The sequence below is a fragment of the Petaurus breviceps genome, unplaced genomic scaffold (assembly GCF_028583685.1).
Source record: "Petaurus breviceps papuanus isolate PSGF00001 unplaced genomic scaffold, PetGlider_PUasm1.0 523, whole genome shotgun sequence".
Lineage (NCBI taxonomy): Eukaryota > Metazoa > Chordata > Mammalia > Diprotodontia > Petauridae > Petaurus > Petaurus breviceps.
The window spans coordinates 1736771-1753557 of NW_027186356.1; the positions used below are offsets into that span (position 1 = coordinate 1736771).

General features: G+C 50.1%; 1 protein-coding gene across 1 annotated transcript in view; it reads right to left on the bottom strand.

Annotated features, from left to right (window-relative positions):
- ABCA7 (ATP binding cassette subfamily A member 7) overlaps positions 1-16787 on the bottom strand; it is a 54984-nt gene that overhangs the window by 26734 nt on the left and 11463 nt on the right. Inside the window, exons 2-16 of the mRNA XM_069101958.1 lie at positions 14910-14984; positions 14664-14757; positions 13715-13856; positions 12527-12639; positions 10420-10541; positions 9364-9534; positions 8818-8889; positions 8135-8351; positions 7114-7253; positions 5791-5907; positions 4587-4730; positions 3030-3229; positions 2486-2662; positions 2044-2266; positions 804-1025 (exon numbers count right to left, since the gene is read on the bottom strand). Coding sequence (XP_068958059.1) covers positions 804-1025; positions 2044-2266; positions 2486-2662; positions 3030-3229; positions 4587-4730; positions 5791-5907; positions 7114-7253; positions 8135-8351; positions 8818-8889; positions 9364-9534; positions 10420-10541; positions 12527-12639; positions 13715-13856; positions 14664-14757; positions 14910-14975 — 2220 coding nt within the window. The 5' untranslated portion in view covers positions 14976-14984. The remainder of the gene's footprint in view (positions 1-803; positions 1026-2043; positions 2267-2485; positions 2663-3029; positions 3230-4586; positions 4731-5790; positions 5908-7113; positions 7254-8134; positions 8352-8817; positions 8890-9363; positions 9535-10419; positions 10542-12526; positions 12640-13714; positions 13857-14663; positions 14758-14909; positions 14985-16787) is intronic.

Sequence of the window (16787 nt, forward strand, 5' to 3'; positions counted from 1 at the left end):
ATCAGAGATCTGGGTTCATATTCAGAGGAAGATAATGGAACTAGAAAAGTCGCTCCTTTTTCGACGAGAAATGTCAAATGGCCCTATGCACCAAAAGAAGAACTTAGAATGACTTTAAAAATCAAATAAGAGAGGGGGAGGCTAGGTGGTGCAGTGAATAGAGCACCGGCCCTGGAGTCAGGAGGACCTGAGTTCAAATCCAACCGCAGACACTTAACACAAAAAAACTAGTTGTGTGACCTTGGGCAAGTCACTTAGCCCCAATTGCCCTCCAAAAAGAAAGAGATATCAAGGAAAAATTAGAAAAAAATAAGAGCAGCCCAAAAAAACCAAGAAAGTTATGAAAGAAAGTCAACTAACTGGAAATAGAGAATCAAAAACTTCAGAAAGAAAATAATTCCTCGAGAACAGAAACTGGGCCAGGGGGAAGCTAATGACAACACTGGGGGATCCATAGCACTACAGAATCTATAGGTGCCTGGGATCCATAAGGAACATTTGGAAGAGGCCTATGGAGGAAAAAGTCTATATGGAGTATTTGGAGAAGTCAAGGGGTATGGGAGTCTACGTGAAGTATCTGAAGTGTTGGATCCAGAGGAGTGGGGGATCTCTATTGGGAGCAGGCATGTTTCTACCTTTCCCCCTGGCAGAGTGGGTATAGGTCTTTCCCTTGCTGCCCACAGGCTGGGCACCACCTGGAGTCCCTGCAAACAGGCCCAGGGCATCATTTCTCTGCCCAGGCCACCCTCTGCTCCATTCCCCTCCCCTCAGGGCTTCCTGGACAGGCACACCCCAAGCCTCACCGCAACCAGGCGCAGGGCTGGGGGCAGTCGGTCCCTCCAGGCCACACAGAGCACATAGGGCAGGTAGAGGGTGAAGTAAAGGAGACCTCCGCAGGCAGCCGCTACATTAGCATGGGAGAAGGCAGAGCTGAACAGGAAGCTTTGGCAGACGGTGGCAATGGCAAAGGCGGCCAAGAAGAGGAAGACAAGGAAGGGGTCACTATAGGGCAGAATGTCCCCCTGCTGCAGAAAGGAAGGGAAGGAGGTGACCCAGTCACACCCATGTCTACAGCACCATTTTGAAGGGTTCATATGTCCTCTCTCCCTACCCTTAGGCTGAGCCTGGGGGAGGGCGAGGGCCCCAAACCCAGGGAAATGGGAGATGGTCAGGGCAGTAACAAATCTGGGGCCTAGGACTTGGGGCCAATAGAGCAGGAACTGAAAAGAAGACTTGGGAGGGGCTGTGGGTATAGGGGTTACAGGATCGCTGATCTAGAGAGGGTCTCAGAGGAAGAAAATGAGGCCCATGGAGATTGATTCACTTGCCCGAGATGGCGTAAGCAGTAAAGATTAGAGGCAAGATGCTTACTGCCTGGGTAAACTTCTGCTAGTCACTTAGTCACTGCTCTGTTTCTCCATCTGTTAAAACGTGGGAGCTGGTCTGGATGCCTCAGGGTGGGAAAGGGTGAAGGGTGGTCACCCAGAGTATGGCACCCTTGGGTTAGGGGATGAAATAGGGAGAGCCCCTTGGTTTAAGGGATAGAATAGGGGCATGGGCATGGGGGAAGGGGGACCTAGAACTGAAGGGGGATGGTGGTGGGGTACTTTAGGAATGGGAGATATCCTGGTGGGATCAAAGGATAGAATGGGGTCGGAAGGTCTTAGGCATCATAGATGATTAAGTGGGGAGGGGCATCAGCATGGGAGAGGAACTCTGGAGTCCCTAGGTCTGAGGGATAGGGGGAACTCTGGATATGGATGGGAAATAGAGTGTGAGGGAGCTCTGTGCTTAAGGAATGAAATGTGGAAGGTCCTGGATATGGGAGAAGGAACCTGGGATCCTTGTGTGTGAGGGACAGAGCCAGGGATGGGGGACAGAACTGAGTGAGTAGAGTTTTCCTGAGGTTCTGGGTGGAGTGACTAAATGGACTAGGCCTGGGCTTGGGGGATGGAACAGGTAGGAGGTGCCCAGGTTTACGGGGAGAGAGGGGGAGCCTGGATCTGAGGTGGGGGGCTCCGAGTGAGTGGATACCAGTCTTACCTTGAGGATAAAAACAAGAAAACTGCTGCTGACCAAGAACGGCAAGAGGCTGCTGATAAACCAGCTGGCCCAGAGGACACTGCGGTCCAGGCCCATCGCCAGCATGGTGTCACGCAGACGGGCTTCCTTCTCCTGAACGACACCCTTGACAGTCAGCGCCACAGAGTAGATCCAGGCGAGGGTCAGAAACAGTGGCAGTGACCGGTTCAGCACACGCAGGAATCTGTGGGGCAGAGGGAGGGAAGGGCCCGGACGTCACCCTGACCTTCCTCTCAACACAGAACCCTAGTCTGACAGCTCCTTCTCTCAGGTCTGGCCCAGGGTGGGGACGTCCATCAGGGGCACAGGATACCCATGTGCCCTAGTGAGCCTAGGTACAGATGGTGATCTGCTCAGGGGGATGAGAGGGAACAGGGGAAAGCCTGGGGTGGGGGCCACTCACACATCATCCACATAGCAGGGGTAGGGCATCTGCTGCAGGTAGATGCTGGCAGGGCGGGCAGAGTTGTTCAGCACCCGCACGACTGCCCCCTCCAGGAGGTCCTGAAGGTAGACAAAGCCACCCCACACATAGCGCATGTCCATGACAGGATCTGCGGCTGGGCCTGGGTCCCAGAACCTGTGCAGAGCAGGTAGGGACAATGGCAAATACTACTCTAGGTTAACTAAACACTGTCCCTGGTACTCCAGGCTCAGGTTCCTCCCTTCCCTAGAAAGGCCTAACAGAGCAAGGATCTCCAACCCCCCTCCCCCCCCACCCCGGCAACAGGTCCACCCCCTCCAGAGAAAGAACCAGTCCTCGGCCTCCTCTAACACAACAGTAGAGCTGGAAAGGAGCTTAGAACATGGAATGTCAGAGCAGGGAGAGCCCTTAGCACAGAGAACAGCAGTGAGATGGGCCTGGGACCAGAGTGACCAGGCTGCCCTGCTGCTCACTCACACAAGTCCAGGGTGAACCACCTCAGCCTCCCGACCCCACCTCCAACCTGTCTTTGATCTTATTAGTTCTGGTGACATCATCGATATCCATGCGGATCTTGAGGCGGATGTGAAGGGGGGCTCCCCCGTCCTGGAGCCCCAGGAAGACAATGCCAGCCCAGAAGCGCCGCTGCTCCAGCAGCTCCACGGCCCGGGCCATCAGATTGTCCTCCGTCAGTGTCGGCTCCAGCTTGTCCAGAGAAACACACTGTATGGGGAGGAGAAGCAGCGTGGGGAGATTCTAGACTTCCTGTGGGAGATTAGTTTGCCAGAAACCCGGGAAAAGTCCAAGATGCATGTGTGTATGTATGCATGTGTAGCATGGATATATGACTGCACACACGTGTGTATGCATGCACTGTGCACAAATGTATTTGTGTATTCTGTGTATATACATGTGGGGTGGGCTGGGGCAAGGACAGGATGGGCCATACATTTGTTACTGTCTTATTCTTCATCTCAGCTCAAAGCCTGCCTCCTCCCGGGAGCCTTCCTTGCTTTGCCCGGACCCCACCAGGTATTTATTTTGGTTCTCTGTATATCTGCTGTAGCACCCCCCCCCCAATATATAATCTCCCTGAGGGCAGGGACTGTTTCATCTTTGTCTTTGTATCCCCAGCACTAAGTTCAGTGCTTGGTACACAGAAGGCACTTAATAAATGCTTGTTTGCTTGATCAAAATGCCACCTCTTCCAAGTCTTCCCTGATCCTTTGGTCTATAGCAACCTTCAGGTACTATGTTGCTCTCTGCTGGATGGATCACCAATCAATCACTATGCATTTATGGAGAACAATCACAAATATCTGTGTTAGTGTTTCACCCTCAAACTGGGTCAGGGATTCGTGAGCCTGACCTCCCCCAGAGCTGAGCACAGTAGGTACTTCTGCCCAGAGCTGGTATTTCATAAGTGTTTTTGTACAGACTCTGTGCAGGAGTGGATGGAGAGTCAGGAAGACCTGCTTTCCATGCTCCGGGCCAGACTCTGAGCCTGGAAGTTACAGAATGGCCAGTCCCTGATCCGGATCCATGGAGGGAGTTTCCACACTGGGAGTCCCCAACAGGATGACTTGAGTTAAAATGTGGCCTCAGACACTTCCCAGATGTGTGGCCCTAGGTAAGTCACTTCACCTCTGCCTCAGTTTTTTCATCTATAAAATGGGAATGATAATAGCATTTACATTCCAGAATTGTGGTGAGAATCAAATGAACTATCTGTAAAACACTCTCAACAGTGCCTGGCCTATGGCAGGCACTGTTTAAATGTCAGCCATCATCATCATTACCACCACCACCACCATCTTCATTGTTTTAAGATTTGCTAAGCACTTTTACAACTATTATCTCATTTGATGCTTAAAATAACCCTGTGAAACAGGAGCTATTATTAACATACTTATTTTACAACTGGGGAAACTGAGGCAGCTAGCATGGCTTGCCCCGGGTCATACACCTAGTATTTGAGTCCACACTCTAGCTACTGCCTCACTTACCACCTCTGTGCATGTAGGAGAACTGGAAATAGGAAGAGTTGGGGGCGGGGAACTTGAGATGGGCGCCATCTCACCTCCAGGACTTTCCCCACTTTGTCCACTATCAGCGTTACATCTTCATGAACCTCTTTCCAGCTGGAGCCACTCCCATCTAAGCCCAGAAAGGTGCGGAGGGCCGATGTCCTGTTCCTGGGCTGTCTCAGCCTCTGGAACACCCTCTGGAGAAGCAGGGGGAGGGGGAAGTCCCTTAGCTGGGTACCTGGCCCTGACCCCATTTTCCACCCTTATGTCCAATCCATGCTCTTCCCATACCCCTGGAATGCCCCACTCCTGTTCTCTTCCTCTCCAAAACCAGTCCTCACTTACCTGCTTTTTCCCAGGAAGCCTTCCTTGACCCCTCCAGGCCCCAGAGATATCTCCCTCCTCTGGGCTTCCAAAGAATTTGGTGTTTGGAAAACTGATTTTGCATTCAGGTGACAGAATTTAGGATCACAGAGCCAGAGGGGAAAGGATCTCAGAGGTCATCTAGTTCAATGCCCCCCCATTTCACATATCAGGAAACTGAGGCTCAGAGAATGACTTGTCCTTTGACTACAAGGCCAGTACTCTTTCTACCCTATGACAGGGACCCAGGAAGGACCTTAGAACATCTAATGTCAGCTGGGAGGACCTTAGAACACAGTATGTCAGAGCTGGGCAGGCCCTTAGAACACAGGATGTCAGAGCTGGGAGGGCCCTTAGAACACAAGATGCCAGGGCTGGGAGATCATTTTTATACAAGAGGAAATTTGAGCCTCAGGCTGGGAAAGTGACTTGCCCCAGATCATTCCAGGTAAGTCACAGAACCAACATTTGAATGCGGGCATTCTGACTTGAAATCCTACACTCTTTCAGAAGAAAGCCAGAGACGGGAAGGAACATGGTTAAAAAAAAACATGGTATTAGATCCCAGGTCCCTTGACTCCCAGCCCATTATTCTTTCTATCCTAGTCTCAGTTCCTAGGGATAAGTATGTAGTAGGTACTGAATGAATGCCTGTTCATGAAATCAAAACTCTCGAGCTACAGTTGGAAATGACCTTGGAGGCCAGCTAGACTGAGGCCAGGAAAGATAAGGTGACTTGTCCACAGTCACTTGGGTAGTAACAGAGTGTGTATCCCTCCCTCACAGAATACTCTAACTGCAAATCCATCCCCCTCCACACTGCCCCAGGCTGCCTCCTGGCTCTTGTGATCCTGGACACCCCAAACCTCCCGGGGGCCACTAGCCTATCCCTACCTCAAGGAGCGCCACTTCGGCACTGCTGTTCATAAAGCTGGAGATCTGGGGTCCAAGCTCCATCCAGAGACCATGAAGCTCCCTCAACAGGGCCAGCTGATGGAATGTCTGGTTCACCTGGACAGACACACAGACAGAAAGGAACTTGGGCAGGCCCCTTCCCAACTGCCCCCTGCCTCCTCAACCAGAGCTGGGTGCTCTGTTCTCGTCTCCCTAGGTAGAGGTGAGGTGAGAGCAGGAGAGAAAGAGGAGGTAAGGGGTAGGGGAGAGAGAGAAAGAGAGAGAGAGACAGAGACAGAGACAGAGACACAGAGAGAGAGAGAGAGAAGAAAGTGAAAGAGGGAAGAGAGAGAAGAGGGGGGAGGAAGGGAAAGGAGAGAGAGACAAAAGGAAGGAGAGAGGAGAAAGAGAAAGAGAGAGAAGAGAGAAGGAAAGAGAGAAAGGGGAGAAAGGAAGGTAAGAAGGGAAAGAAGAGAGAGAGAAAGAGAGGGGAAGAGAGGGAAAAGGGAGAGAAACCACAAGAGACCAAGGGAGAGGAGCCAGGTTTTCATAGTTCTATCATTTCTTCAAGAAAGTGACCCTTTATTCTCATCTGTTCTTTCGCCCGATCCTCCCAGTGGCTGACAGGACATAGAGGAGCAACCTCAAATTACAGAACAAATTGACACAAAGATAGGAAAAGCCAGTGGGTAGCAGAGCTAGGACAAAGATGAATAGTGTCAGAGGTGGGAGGGCCCTTAGAACACAGGATGTCAGAGCTGGGAGAGCCCTTAGAACACAGGATGTCAGAGCTGGGAGAGCCCTGAGAACCCCAAATGTCAGAGGGTGGAAGGGTCATCGAACACAGAGCATCAGAGCTGGGGTGATGTGGACAGGGGGATGGATAATTTGGGACCTTAAACCTGAGGGGGATCTTAGAACAGAAAACACAAGAGTATCAGACGTAGAAGGGACTTTAGAACATAAAACTCAGACTGTCAAGGAAGTGACCTTGCCTACCATCTTGTCCATTCCCTACATCTTACAGAAAAAGCAATGAGGAATCAGAGAAGTCACCTCTTCATCTCACTAGTTAAATGACATGGCTAGAACTCAGGAGTCTCCAGGCTGCTTCTAATTAAGCCCGGGCTCTGTTAGGACCCCTGGGCTCCTCCATAGCACCTTCCTCTCTAGGACTGTCTCCCCATCTGTGAGAGCAAGGAGGAATGATTGGGCCCAGGTCACAGATGGGGAGGTCCAGAGGTCACAGACAGCAGAGTGGGATGGGATCCTGAACCACACAGCCAGAACTCGGGCTCTGGGAGAGGTGGAGTCCCCACTCACCTCAGCCATGATTCTCCTCGTGAACGGTGTATCGGGTGTATACAGGATCTTGCCAAGAACAAGGGGCTTGAGCCGCCACCAAAGGAGCCGAGATATGGGATGTGCCTCCATGGACTCAATTAGCTTCTGGCAGAAGGGACCTGGGTGTTTGGAAAGGGGAAGAAGAGGGGGAGCCCTGGATAACCTCCAATTGAGAGTCATGGAATCATGGACTGTCAGAGCTGGAAGGGACCTTGACAGACGAGGAAAGGAAGCCCACTGAGTCACAGAGACAGTAATCAGCCCTGCTGGGATCTGAACCCAGGCTGTCTGACTGCAAATACAGTGTTACTGCTACCACATTAGAGTCCCACCCCTTTATTTTACAGATGGGGAAACTGAGGCTCAGAGAAGAGAAAAACTGGACATCACAAAGCAAGTTACAGTCAGGGCCAGGACTCCTAACTCCTGATTTAGGGCTCCTTCTACCTTAGGACAATGCCTCCTGATTAAGCCTCTTGTCCACCTCATAGAATATGCCTCCTTGGGGGTGGCTAGGTAGCTCAGTGAATAGAGCACTGGCCCTAGAGTCAGGAGGACCTGAGTTCAAATCTAGCCTTAGACACTTAACATTTACTAGCTGTGTGACCTTGGGCAAGTCACTTAACCCTAATTGCCCTACCTTCCTCCCTCCAAAAAAAAGCAAAAAAATAGAGAATATGCCTCCTTCCTCACATAACATCACCCACCCACCTCTCTAACCCCCTGCCCCAATAATGAGTCCTTTGGTCCCCCAGGGGGAGGGATGGTCAGGGTGGTATTAATCTCATCAACATGTGAGGAGTTCCAGGCAGGAACTGTTATCCCCATTTTACAGAGGAGAAAACTGAGACCCAGAGAGGCCCAAGGATTCCAGCCTGGTTCTCCTACCTCCAAGCCCATGATTCCTCTCACTAAGCCACACTGCCCTGGTATAGCACTCCCTCATGAGGGAGTCAGGATGAACTGGGGTGGGCTGGGAAGTGATGAGAACTTGACTCACTGGTACTGTTGTCCATGGGAGAGGACAGTCTTCCTTGGCCCTGTCCCAACATCATCTTCAGGTTGTCGTCTTCATACCAGTTGAGGGAGGGGATTTCAACTCCTCGATCCTGGGACTTTCCACACAGGACTCGAGACACTCCTTCCATGGGGCCGCCTGGACCTGGGGTCCTGCGCAGCTCTGCTCTAAGCTCTGCCAAGCTGGACAGGGTAGAGAGCTGGAGGGGCAGAGGGGCAGCAGGCCCCAGAGAGGTATGGGAGGGCTCAGGGATGGGAACTTTTCACCTGGGGTGCAGGGCCTCACCTGACCCAGTCTGACCTGAACTCCCTAGTCTAGAAACCATCAAATTTAGGCTTGAATTTAGACTTCATCTCATCTGTTCTTCTCAAGGTCACCGATCCCTGAAGGCCTACGAAATGAATTCTGGTCCACTGACTCCAAAGCCTTTGAATTCTTTTTGCAGAGACACACTTGAAATTTTGTCTCCTTCACCTTCCCTTCGGGGACCTAGCCCCACTGGAGCCAGCCTTCTTCTCCCAGGTCTTCACCTACACTCCCACCCCTTGGGTATTTTTGTCCCATTCCTCCCCACCCCTATTGCCTCAGCATCTGGGGATGCATTTGGCCCTCTGGGGAGCCACCCACCCCCTCCCTGGGGGAGGAGCACAGGGAGAGCCTCTTACCTCTCTACTTGTGGCCTCCCAAGCCTCCAAGAAGGAGGCCACAGCCTGGGGGCTCAGCTGTCTCTGATTGGCCTTCAGGGCCCACGAAGGGAAAGCCAAGGGGACAAACAGGAGAGACAGAATGATGGAGATGAAGGCAGATGGAGGGGCTAACAATCATGGGGACCAACAAACAGAGAGATGGGCAGATGGATGGTGGGACAGACAGAAGAACAGGCAGACAGAAGGATTGACAGACCAAGAAACAGGTGGAGTGAAAAGCAGAGGGACAGACAAAGGCAGAGAGACAGAGGGGAAGACAGAGAGGTGGAAAGATGGAGACAGAGTAAATGGCAGATGAAGGGATGCACAGATGGAAAGAACGATACACAAGGGAGCTAAAAGATGGTCCCAGGGCCAGGGCAAAGCAGGTTCAGGCCAGACACCAAGGCTTCTCTCTCCTCCCACAACAAACCCCTCTCCTCTCGGGGCAGCCTTTCCTCAGGCCCAAAGCACCAGCAAGACAAACCTCCTCCCCCCTGACTCCCAGCAGCACCCTGGACTCACAGCAAGCAGCTGGTCTGGGTCTGCCTGGGACAGGAAGCTGGCCCCCAAGGCTCGGAGCTCTGCTGGTGGGAGGGCGCACAGGCCTTGCTGCAGGGCGTCGGAGGCACGGAGCCATGTGCTCAGCAAGGAAGCGTTGCAGACCAGGTCTGGCAAAGGCAAAGCTGGGGGCAGCTGGAGAAGGGGCAGGTGGGGTCACCAAGGGAAGGGGATAGAGCCAGACAGGTTTGCAAAGCAGGTGATTATATACATTATCTCCTTGGTTCTCACAACCACCCTGGGAGGTACTGATAAGTAAAGTGAAGTTCAGAGGGGTTAAGTGACTTATCCAAAGTCACATAACAAGTACCCAAGTCTCTCTGATGCCAAATCCAGGACTCTATTCACCATGCCCCATCTTTGATTTCTTTTAAATTATATATATATTTGCTTTTTGGAGGGGAGAAGGCAGGGCAATTGGGGTTAAGTGACTTGCCCAAGGTCACACTACTAAGCGTTGAGTGTCTGAGGCTGGATTTGAACTTAGGTCCTCCTGACTCCAGGGCTGGTGCTCTATTCACTGCCACCCCCATTAAATTTTATTTTCAATGAATGAAAATCTGCCCCTCTCTTCTTCCCCCGCTCCCCTCATAAGAAAGAAAAAGAGAAAACCCCTATTACAAACATGGGTTGTCAAAACAAATTTCCACAGTGATCATATCCAGAAAAAGTCTCCTTCTGCCCCCTAAGTCTTTCACTCCTCTACAGGGATGGGTGGGTGGGACAATGTTTTATCATTAGTCCACTGGAATCGGGGCGGGTGAATTGGTGGTCAGAGTCCCAAAGTCTTTCCAAGTTGTGTGTTCTCATGTCACTGTGGTTGTTATATAAACGGTTCTGGCTCAGCTCAGGTCACTTGGAAGTTCTTACATGTCTTCCCAAATCCACTACTGCCTACCGAGTCACTGCCCCTTCACATGCCCTCATCCCTGTCCCTACAGCTGTCCCTTCCCACCCATGACAACTCTCTGGCTCAAGAATTTTCCCCCTTAGTCTCTCTGGACCCCAGGCCTTACTTACCCCTTGCAAGCTAAGCTGGGTCTCTAGAAGTTCCTCTGCCAGAGACTGAGGTAGGGACGTGTTCTCTTGCAGGAACTTTGAGAAGGTCTCTCCTGGGAGCAGGTAGCTTCGGACTGGCAGGGCTGAGGAGGAGAAAGTCACAATCATAATGTTTTACAGAGAGATGGAAAGATAGGTAGATATGGGTATCGATATATATGTTTATATGTATATACATTATAATATATTATTATATTGTATGATACATAATACAATGAAATAATATAGAATGTGTATGTATATATAGATATATATTTATGTACACATATTTTAACATCTAATGTGCATGTGTGGAGAGAGCTTTACAATCTGTGAGGCCCTTTACAGTTTACAAAGTGTAGTTTACAAGCCACTTTACCATTTACAAAGTCCTAGATTACACTTCACAGCTTCAGAAGGCATTTTTCAAATTCATTCTTTCATCTCATCCTAATAGCATTTCTGTGAGGGAAGCAGGGCAGGAATTGTTACCCCTGTTTCATAGAAGGGGAAACTGAGGACCAAAGAGAAGAGAAGTAACCTGCCCAAAGTCACCCAGTTAGTAAGTAGTGGAACTGGGATTTGAACCTATGTCTCTGAACTCCAAATTCACTTCTCCCACTGCCTCATTGGGAAAGACAGAAAAGGCCAACCACTGGCCCCCAGGCATTCAGCTTCTTTCTAAGAAGGAGAAAGGAGGAAGGGAGGAATAAGCATTTATATATGGTCTAGTATGTGCCAGGCACCGTGCTGGGTGCTTTATGAATACTATCTTATTTGAGCCTCACAACAACCCTGAGAAGGGTAGGTACTAATTCTCCCCATTTTACATTTCAGGAAACTGAGGCAAACTGAGGTTAAACGACTTGTTCAAGGATACTTTCAGGGAAACCTAGGAAGACTTACATGAACTGATGCAAAGTGAAATGAGCAGAACCTGGAGAGCATTGAACACCACACTAGCAATACTGTGCAATGATCAGCCATGAATGACTTAACTATTCTCAGTAATACAATAATCTAAGACAAATTCTGAAGGACTTATGCTGAAAAATGCTATCCACCTCCAGAGAGAGAACTCTGGAGTCTGAGTGCAAACTGAAGCATACTTTTTAAATTTTATTATTCTTGGGGTTTTTTTTGGGCTGTGTTTTCTTTTGCAACATGACTACTATGGAAATGTTTTGCATGACTGCACATGTATAAACTATATCAAATTGCTTGCCTTCTCAAGGAAGGGGGAAGGGGAAAAGGAGGAAGAGAATATAGAACTTAAATTTTTTTGGTATGTACACAATTTATTAAAAACAACATGAACACAGAATTCTATTTAAAGTCGATCTAAATTCTAGCAACATAAACAAAGACAGAGTGACTACAAGTTCATGCTGAAATAAGAAAAATACATTCTGGGAGAATTATTACTGATCCTTAAACCATTCTCATTCCCCCTAAAAATATTTCAATGAACATTTTGTTTCCACTTTTCCTAGTACCAAAAGAGAAAACATAACATGGCACAAATAAAAATTAACAGGAAATGGTGCCAAAGCTGGCCTAAAATTTATGCCATCTAAACAGTGGTATCTAATTCTTAGACTGGCAGTTTAGTACTTCATGCTAAAGTCAGACTAAAGACAAGGGCAGAACTATCTAACTTGGTGTGTTTTGGGGTGTTCTCTCAGTGAATTAATTCACTGTCTCACAAATTCTCTCAAATTTCTCTAATAGTGACTCTTATATAGAATGCCCCATCTCCCTTCTAGACAATTCTTTGTGTTTTCCAGATAACTTGGATGTTCAGTCAAGACAGACTCAAAATAAAAAAAAATGTTAAATTTTTTTGTTTACATGTAATTGAGAAGAAAACAAAAATTAAATTAAAAAAATTACTTGTTCAAGGTCAGACTAAAGCTAGTAAGTGTCTAAGGCTGGATTTGAACTCAGGCCTTCCTGACTCCAGGCCCAGTGCCATCATAACTCTTGGGATACTACCCCTGATCTGACAACCCCATGCATGTCCACCCTACAGCAGTTACATCACCCACCCCTGTCCCCCAACTACAGCACCACCACCTCTTCCGCTCACCAGACCCCTGGATCGGTTTCAGGGAAGGCATCAGTTTCCCGAAGCTTCTAAGGGTCCTCCGAGTATTGGGGCTGCTCAGCACTAGCCGGGCATCAGCCAGGAGCCTGGAGATCCTGGAAAGTAGGTATCAGGGGACTCAGACAGAGAATGGCAACCTTTAGCTTATCTCTGACTCTCCAGTCCTTCATTTCCCCACCCCCAAGCATTTTCTAAGTCTTCCCACCCAGCCCTGCTACTTCCTACCCAGAGGACATTTTTTTATCTCCCCTACCCCAATGTTAATGCCCTCATCCCCTCTGGCTTAGACTATTAAAACAGCTTACTAACTGGCTTTCTTTCCTCAAGCATGCCCAGGCCACCAGCTGCCCACTTGATATTCTTAAAGCTTAAGTCTGATCATGTCACTCCCCAGATCAAAAACTTCCAATGACTCCCTACTACCTCTGAAATACAATGACTGGCATTTAAAGCCCTCAAACCCAGCTCTGGTCTACTCATTTATTCCTCTTCTTACATTGGTATGCTTCAGGCACACTGGCCTTGATAGCCCTTCTCCCATCTCTGTGCATGTCCACCCTGCCAGGTCTGCCTGCCCTCCCCACCTGCCTCTTCCTACAATCCCTAACTTACTTCAAGGCTCAACTCAAGCCCTGCTTCCTATGTGAGGCCTTTCCTAGTATCCCCAGTTTCTGGAACCCCCTCAGTCGTCCCCCAATGACCTTGTACTTTGTAAGTTTTTTATATTTATTTGTCAATGTGCATGTTGCTTCCTCTCCTACAATGAAAGCCTTTGTGGTTTCTGGACCCCCATGGCTCAGCACAGAGCCCTTAACACATGCATTTACCTTGACCAATAAATGTGAATTGAATAGAATAAAACTGACTTGGCAGAATGCCAGATCTGGAAAGGCCCTTAGAACCTAGACGCTAGACCTGGGATATCAGGGCTAGAAAGATGCTTAGAGCACACCATCTCAGACCTGGGAAGGTCCTCAGAGAGCCACAGTCCAGCTCCATTATTGCAGGGGTAGGAGAAGGAGGATGAAAGGAAGCGAGGTCCTGACACAGCCAGCGGCAGAATGAGATCCAGAGGCCACCGCTCCAACCTCCTGGGGAGCCTTCCCTGTCTCCCATCCTGCTCCCTGCTCCCTGCCCCCGGCCCTCCTGCACTCAGCTCTGCTCACTCACAAGGACTCATTGAAGTTGTTCAGTACTCCAGGGGTCTCCCCAGGCGTGGCGTAGCGGTAGCAGGGGTTGTTCATGTTGCAGAGGAGGCCCTGGAACCAGGGAAGCATGCCTGCCGAGGGCAGAGGCTTATTGGGGAAGTGGCCTGTGTACATGAGGACGGGTCAGAGAACATCTGCCCCACCAGGCCCTATTTCACCCACAGACCCCTGCCCTTGGGGAGCCCGTGGGACCCTTGGGTACTGCCTGCCCAAATACATGGGAATGCAGGGGAGTTGAAAGGAAAGAGGATAAGATACATGGAAGGAAAGGAATGGATGGGCCACAGAGATCTGTGGGGGATGGACAGGGGCATGAAAGGGACCAGATCATAGTGATGGGGCCTAAGGGCTTGGGGCTAGTTCAGAGAGGGTTCAGGGGCATGGGGAGATGATAATAGGGAGGCAGAGGAACAGGGGCCTAGAAGCAGAGGACATCAAGGCCAGAGGGTCAAGGATAGGAGGGATCGGAGAGAAGGAAAGTCAGCCAGAGACGAGGGCAACAGAGGGACAAAAGCCCCAAAGTTAAAAACACCCCCCCCCCAAAGCACATCAAATGTGCACTGATGAATTCCTAATACTAAGAGAATGGGGAGATGGAATGACAGGGGTTGAGGGCAGTAAATGTGAGAAGAGAGTAGGCACATGGGCAGGAAAAAGGAAGGAGCCAGGGTGAAAGTTTAGAGAGGAGGGTGGGAGAGACAGAGGGGTCAGAGGTGAGTGAGAAGCAGGCATGGAGCAGAGGAAGCAGAATGTTGGGGTTGGGTGGAGGGGCAGGGGAGCAGGAATTGGAGAGACAGAGGCAGGCTCAGGTTCTGAGAAGGACATGCTTCCCCTCTGGGTTGGGGAAATCAAGGAAGGCTTTCTGGAAGAAATGGGGGAAAGTAGGGGACCAGGTTCTGGAGTCTACTCACACTCATGATGCTCGAAGGGTGGGTGGGACTGACGGACAGCAACCAGAATTAAAAAAAGGAACAAGGGCCAGAGCAGCTCGATGACCAGCTGTACCTGGGGGAGGGGGAGGCAGGAGGCAGGGGTTGTAGAGAGAATGCAGGGGCTGCCAGGAACTCCTCCAAAGCCCCTCAAAGAGCAGGGCTCCAAGGATCCAGAAAGCCTGGGTTTAAGCTGGACCCCTCCTCTCCCCCGCCCCCGCCCATTACCGGCTTTCTCCTGCGATACATGAAATTCTTCCAAAGCAGCAACATCAGCTGGGTCCAAAATGCCATGGTAGGGTGCTAGAGAAAACACAGAGAGGGTCAGGAGCCATAAGAATGGAAGAGCAGGGAGGTGGAGGGAAAAAAGGGTCAGGGGTCAGATTAATTGAGGTAGAGAAGTCAAAGGATGGAGGTGGGAGAACCATCAGACAGATGGACTGGGAGAGTTTCAGGGGTCAGTGGGCTAGGGACAGAGGTCATAAAGGTGAAGGGTCAGCCAAGAGTGGGAGGGATGGAGGGGTCGGAGGGATGGAGGGGTCAGAGGGATGGAGCAGCTAGAAGGAGTAGGAGAAGTGGCCTAGGCCCCCTCCCCAAGCCTACCCCACTCCCAGCTCAAGGAAGGAACCAGTCCCTGGGTCAGCCCTCCTTCCACCAGCCTGGGAGAAGTCAGGAGCTGGAAAACCCAAATACAAGCTTATCCAGAGGAAGTCTGAAAAACATGATAAATGACAGGAGTCTTGTCCTGCCAGACCTCAGAAGAGACCAGAAAGGAAGGACCTAGAATTTCATCAATGCGTAGCTCCTTCAGATAAAGCAGATCATGTCCCCTCTATAATTTTGAGGAGTATCTTTGCCAAGAAAACCCCAAATGATGTCATAAAGAGTCAGACAGGCAGGACCAAAAAAGGACTGAGAAACAAATAATTGCTCTACCTAAGACTCCCTGCCTGGCCAGAGCCCTGAAGTCTTCCCATTAAGAGGGTGTTAAAGGGTCTAGGGCGGGGTATAGAACCTGTGGCCTTGAGGCCACACATGGTATAGGTCCTTTGATCAGTCAAAGGGACTTGAGGACCTAGGGGGCCACATGTGGCCTCAAGGACGCAGGTTCCCCACCCCTATCCTATCCCCCTAAGGGAACACAGCTCGCCCACAAAAACGCCAGCAAAAATCTAAAAATAAACCAGGAGGAATAATGATAAATAAAACCAAAAGAGAAAGATTATTAGAGGACTCTATCCAGTCCAGGATTGCACAGGGCAATTGCCAGGAGCCTGCAGAGTTCTACACAGAGACAAAACAGAGGAGGAAGCCAGTACTCACTGGAACTGGGGCCTTAAGCCAGTGAGATCTTGGCCCTGGAATACTGAAGCAGCAAGAGACTGAGCCAGGCCTCGTAGCTCACTGCACAGGGAGACAGGCCCAGAAAGCCCATAGAGGCCAGTGGCCCTCTAAGAGGCCTGATACCTGGTTTCATGTAAGAAGGAGACAGAGAAGGAGCGGCTAGGTGATGCAGTGAGTAAAGCATTGGCCCTGGAGTCAAGAGGACCTGAGTTCGGTTCCGGCCTCAGACACTAAACACCCACACACAAAAAAACTAGCTGTGTAACCTTGGGCAAGTTACTTAACCCCAATTGCCCTCCAAAAGGCAAAAAAAAAAAAAAAAAGAGACAGAGAGGCAAGGGGGGGCGAACCTATCCCAGTCACCACAGGAGTCAAGGATGGCAAAGGGCCCAGGTAGCTTGCTCCAGAGCCTAGGAAGAAGCAAAACTATAGAGCCCTAGCCCCAGGGACCCAACAAGAGGCCTGAAATCAGAGCTTCTCTTGGAACCACTAAAAAGGACAGGACCAAAATAGCAGCCAGACATCCCTTGAAGCAGAAACCTTACAGGAGGCCAGCACAATCTATGACATCTGATTGGGACTTGTCAGGCCACACCAGGGCACTCCAGGTTGGGGTTTATGTAACGGTCTTTATTGAAGGGCCAAGGCTAAAACCTGCATTGAGTTGGGTTACCAGGAGAAAGAGCCAGAAGCCAGGGATGCTGGTAGAGAGCAGGACCAAGTCCTAGCTGACTGATCCAAAACTTTAGCAGCAGCAGCAGC